Genomic DNA, 6000 nt, shown 5'->3' on the forward strand with positions numbered 1-6000 from the left:
TAAATTACTTACCAATGACACCGCCTTCTCCTTATTAATTCTTGTGAGAGTTCTTCACTCTCCTGTTACATATGCAGAATGACTCCCACCACAAACAAGGTTTCTCCCCCTTTCCAGTACATAGAATTAAATTCCATGCTGGATTTGTTCTACAATGAGTAAAACACTTTAAAAGGGGGGGGGGGCTTTGTTTTTAAAATAATCTGGAAAATCCTTAGACTGTGGACCTCGACCCACTTACCTGAAACGTGGGAATTACTTATTCAGAGTAGACATGCATAGGATTTGACCGTTCCATTTCTCTAGCTAAGATTCATTACCCATCTGGAAATTCTCTTTGGCATCTCTGGTGGCAAATATACACGCAAGGCTGCAAAATTACTTCACTGAAAAATGCTGTTGTGCCTGTACTAATTTCTGATATTTAATGACTTGATAATAGTGATCGAACATTAATAATTTGTGTATACATTACTAAATGAGTTCTTCAGAGAATTATTGTAATTATCCTAGTCTTCTTCTCTGAAACTGTAATTATTATTCTTGTATTCCAGCTACCAATATTATTAATCTAAATACTAATGCCACCCCCACACAGAAAGACACGCATGTCAAATCCTTTTAGGACACTGTTTCAATAAGCTCTTAACACTGCACTCCTGGTTTGTTTCCCCCCCAAAAGTTTAGAGTGCAGGAAAAAATGAAACTGTTTTGGAATTTGATCAAGATCATCGTGTGCAATAGCCCGATAAATCTGAGAGCTTTAAAAATATAATTTAAAGCACTTTTTAATTGAGTGGGAGAGGTTAAAAATTAGTTGGACTGATTGTTTTGCTTTTCCTCTGTACTTCATATAAATTATGAATATTCCATGCAACAAACCTGCAAGATATGCCACTATTATTATCCCTTTATTGTAGATCACAAGGGTAGGACTGAGGATGAAATACAGTAGCTTGACCTGACCACTCAGAGAAGCAGGAACCTTCCCAGCTCAATATTCATTCTCCTCCACATGACACTGCTCTAGTTTTTTTATTGCTGCCCTATTAATTAAAACCATCCTCATGATGGACAGAATGGATGAATGTCACTGTGATGGCAGTACTTTTGTTCATGCACCATGCCTTCCCCAGTAGCAGGAAAGAAAAGAACAGGCAGTCAAGGAAGGATTGCCTGTAAACTCTCCTCAATAAATCACAAATATCACTCTCCAGTGCTTGAGGGGAGGGAGAATGTGTCCTGCGCCACATTTCCATGAAGTTTGGGTCTCCCATTGGTTATAAAAATCATAAATTATTGCCGTCTTCCTTGATTTCCAGAAATCTCTGATTTCCTTCAACAAAATCATCTTCTTGGTCTTTCTTCTCATAACGTGCTAACTACAGCCTCTGTCTGTCTGTCTGTCTGTCTTTTTAATTCCAGCCAGTGACCAACAACAACCCTTGGATGCTCCTTTACTTCATTTCTTTCTTGCTCATCGTCAGCTTCTTCGTCCTCAACATGTTTGTAGGGGTGGTGGTGGAGAACTTCCACAAATGTCGGCAACACCAAGAGGCAGAAGAGGCCCGGCGGCGGGAAGAGAAGCGCCTGAGGCGCCTGGAGAAGAAGCGTAGGAGTAAGGAACAACCTAAGTGTTTTGTTGGTTCGTAGGCTGAAGTTTTCTGAGAAAAAAACTTATCATTTTTTATTAAAAACAACAGCAGCGACTGCAACATCGCTAACCCAGGTGACTGCATTTTACCTCCACAGTCAGAGGCAATAATGCTTCTGAATACCAGTTGCTGGAAACCATGGGAAAAGGGAGAGAGAGCTGTTGCTCTTGGGCTTCTCACAGGCCTCTGTGAGAACAGGGTGCCAGACTAGAGAGGCCATTGGCCTGACCCAGCAGATGCTTATGTTCTTAATATGTATGTGGGTGGCAAAACTGTGAGAGCTGTTTGCCGCTTGGTCAAATGTCATTGAGCATCTGCCCCAAAAAACCCTGTTAACATCACCTGTTCTTTGGGTAGATGGGGCCCATGGCTATCTCTATCTCTTTCAGTCATCGTATTCTAAGACAGCCTTGGAACCAAGAGAATCCCATTTCAATGTGCCTCTTATTTGTGCGTGTAGTTTTGTGTGTACATGATTTAATGAGAAAAACACACATACCCCAAATGCACCTGGATGTGAATTAGTCCAGCCTTTCCTCTCCCCTCATCTGCTCCTTAAACCCCTTTGAATGCACCTCTGTCCCAGAACCATGGAAGTCCCTGTAACTTCTCCTTACTTCAGATTTTTCTTTTCTGGAGATGTTTGCTTCCTGTGCTCATTTGAAAACTCATTTTGTTGGAGCATGAAATGCTGGTTTAGTATCATTTCTACAAACACAGGACTAACAGATTCTTTCTGTTCCTCCCCTCTCCTCCCCTCTTCCCTTTCACTTACTCACTCTCATTTCTGTTTTCTTCCCCGTCTTCTGGTTCCCTTTTATTACATTCTTTTTTTTCCTTTCCTTTCACCTTGCTCCCCTTCCTCCATTTCCATTCTTTCCTTTCCTTGCCTCTTCTCTGTTCTTCCTCTTCCCTCCCTCCCTGGATTGCTCCCCTTGCCACTCCCATGGCAGAAGCACAGCGCTTGCCGTATTATGCCACCTACTGCTCTGTCCGCCTCCTCATCCATTCGGTCTGCACCAGCCACTACTTGGACATCTTCATCACTTTCATAATTTGCCTCAACGTTGTCACTATGTCCCTGGAGCACTACAACCAGCCAATGGTGAGTGAGTTCAAGGGACTAAATCCCACCTTTATGCCTTCCTCCTCCTTCCTTTTTCTCCTCCCCTTTTCACAAAGAGCTGCTTTTTACATAAAGTAGAGAATAGATGTTTAGCAATTAGGAGTAAAACGGCATTAGAAGATGAGTTGGGAACAGGCTACAGAGAGAACTACAGTGGTACCTTGGGTTACAGACGCTTCAGGTTACAGATTCCGCTAACCCAGAAATAGTACCTTGGGTTAAGAACTTTGCTTCAGGATGAGAACAGAAATTGTGCTCCAGCGGCGCAGCGGCAGCAGGAGGCCCTGTTAGCTAAAGTGGTACCTCAGGTTAAGAACAGTTTCAGGTTAAGAACAGACCTCCGGAACGAATTAAGTTCTTAAACAGATGTACCACTACACTCACAAAGCAAAGAACAGCAGGTCCCCTTTATTACAAAACTTGCTTTATTAGGGCATGTGTCTGGTCACTATATAGTTTCACTAGAGCCACGTGCTATATGATTGTCCACCTTGCCAGTTGAAAAGTTCCGTGATAAATATCACTGTGCAAAATTGTCCATAAATTGAGCCAGAACTAACAGGATAAGTACAGCAAATAGGTACAAACTAATGGTGAGGAGCTCATGTCTGATGTTATAGGTTTGTGGGGGGCAAAATTCCTAAATTCCTGCATGCTAGATACTCCCCATAATTTCTGAAGTCAGTAAAAGTTAGAATTAATCAATGTTCGATTAAACTTCACCAAACATGGAAAACCCCTAAATTTAATTATGCTAACGAGCCAAGCCAGCTTTGCAGAGCTAGCTGGATGGGCCATTAGCAGAGGTCAAAGGTCAGTAATGGCCCATCCAGGAAACACATCAGAGGGCAAGACTGCCAGGCAAGAGGGAGTGGGGGCCCTTCTTTTCTGGGTGCTAGTGGGCAACCACAGTCTCTGTTGTGTCTCAAAAGGGAGCACAGACCCTGCTAAGCATGTCTGCAACCCCAGGACTTTTGCACTACTCATGGAGATTGGGGTGGCACGCAACCCTTATTTTTTCCTCTTTCAAAGTGCAGTTTGCCGGATGAGATGTATATTTCTTAATCCAACCTGTTTGCTACTCCTTGTTTCCCATTTCGCTTCATGTCCAAAGGAGTTTGTCATCTGGTGGGGTGGGGGATGGCATGATCCTGGAGAGAGAATCCTTCCTGTCTATTTCTCCTAAACCAGAATGATGCTGTTACCAAAACACACACAGTACTAGTGTGGCTTAGTTGAAGAAATGAATTATTGGCTCTCAGAATCAAATATATATGACATAAGATTAAAAGGTCTTTTCCCTCTGGGTAAGTACATCCTGCTCAGTTCTGTATTCATGCGTGCCAGGAAACCTCTGCCTACAGAGCCTGCTATCTTCAAGAGGCAGGGTCTTTAATTTCTAAGATCTGAAGTGGCCAGAACTGCAGTCTCTTTCTGTTAGACTTCAAGAACAATTTTTGTCAGGATTCCTATGGTTTATACCTTATTTCTCCTCCTGCATCCCAGTTTCTTTTGGGTTTTGCTTCTAAGCTCATCATCCTATCTCCTCCCTCCCTCCTTGTTACACCCGTCAAATCTTCAAGTAGGAGACATCTCTCTTCGCCTCCTTGTATGTCACTTTCCCAACCTGTTAATTATTCTGGCATAATGGAATGCCAATAAAATGCTTTAAGGTGGCTCAAGCATATGGAACTCCAGATATGCCAGACATAATTATCCAAACCCTTTCTAGTGAGTTGCAGGAGCTTCATACAATTTTGAAAAAGTCTGCTAACTTCTTCAGAAAACTTAGTTTCCCGCTTCCTCAAAAAAGATGAAGAGCTGTTGCCCATAGATTGTTCTCTTTGGAGACCCCTCATTTATTTACTGATCAGTTAATTTGTGAAAGCTGTCCCACTGTACTGATGCCAGAAGTGGCATGTAATGATGTTTGGATTCCTTTCATACCACCCACCTTCCAACGATACAATCGTTCAGATGAACAGAGATTGTTCAGAGCAGAAGCATAGCTTGATAGCCCTCTGGCACAGAATGCAACGTGACTCATTTCCATGGAATGCAGTATGACTCATAAGCCTGCATCTAATACCAAGTCCTGTCCTGGTTTAAACTCTACTACAACAGACTTCCGGAGGCGGCGCGAACGGCAATGGCGGTCCTTTCTCCTTTGTGAGGAGGAAGCTCCGCAGAAAAAGGGTCATCCGTTACGGCGAAACGGAGACCCGCTTTGGAGACCCACAGGCAGCAAGAGCCTGTGGTCGTGAGACTCGGTGGGCACCAGGAGCGACCCCCAAATCGCTGAAGGAACCCCGTAAGGGGCTCTGGATCGGTGGAGGGGGCTGCGGTGCTGTGAGTCGGTTCACGATCTGCGGAGTGAAGCCGCGCTGCTGCTGCCGGTGAGCGCTGACCTCTTTTCCTGCAAAATTGGACTTGAAAAAACTACAACCCGTGAGTAAGGATCATATTTTATTGGAGATTTGAATTTAAACTGAATTTGGCCGAAAGCGGAGAGATGAAAAGCAGGAAGTCCGTATTCCGCTCCCACTGAATATCAAAGCAAAGAGCTGGAGAGTGAAGGTAAAGAGAGACTTTTTGAGCTACTTGATTTGAGCACCCATTGAACTTTATATTAAGTGGATTTAGAGCTGTGAATGGTGGATTTTTTGTTTCTTATTGGCATGGTGACATCTTCTTCTTATGGGATTTACATTATAAGCAAGAAACCCAGGTGCTGGAGCTGCCTGTGCTACTGAACTGTCAGTCTGCTGACATGGTTACTTTGAATCTGAACTTTGAAACAATCTGAGAACCTGCTATTTTGAAACATTGAGAATACCAGCTAGCACTATTTGAAACACTGTCACTGTTTAACAGCAAATTCTGACTCTGCTGGGAATTATTTGTGAGGGCTTTGGACTTTGAATTTTAAACAGTTATTAATTGTACTGGACTGAATTTTATTTCTTCCTCAAAACTATTACAAACTCCCCTAGAGGATTTGGAATTTACAACAGAGACTTTTACTTTACTTTCTATTTCCCGGCCTCCTGTATGACTGTTACCATCTGGGCCGTTGCTTTCTCATGGGAACTCAGCCTGACCTTGACTTTTAGATAACTTTGGAATGAGTGGCGCAAAAAGAAAGGGGGGACCAAGAACCAGACAAACAACTCTAACACACGTAACTGCAGCCTCACAGGCACGCAGATCATCTGTGCC

At 43.2% G+C, this 6000-nt stretch overlaps 1 protein-coding gene across 7 annotated transcripts in view; it reads left to right on the plus strand.

Moving 5' to 3' along the window:
• CACNA1I (calcium voltage-gated channel subunit alpha1 I) overlaps positions 1-6000 on the plus strand; it is a 376846-nt gene that overhangs the window by 333085 nt on the left and 37761 nt on the right. For all 7 annotated transcript variants that reach the window (XM_083701729.1, XM_083701730.1, XM_083701731.1 and 4 more), the window contains 2 exons: positions 1426-1618; positions 2609-2760. In XM_083701729.1, the coding sequence (XP_083557855.1) occupies positions 1426-1618; positions 2609-2760 (345 nt within the window). The remainder of the gene's footprint in view (positions 1-1425; positions 1619-2608; positions 2761-6000) is intronic.

This window comes from Podarcis gaigeae (assembly GCF_964106915.1).
Source record: "Podarcis gaigeae genome assembly, chromosome: 10".
NCBI classification, from domain to species: domain Eukaryota; kingdom Metazoa; phylum Chordata; class Lepidosauria; order Squamata; family Lacertidae; genus Podarcis; species Podarcis gaigeae.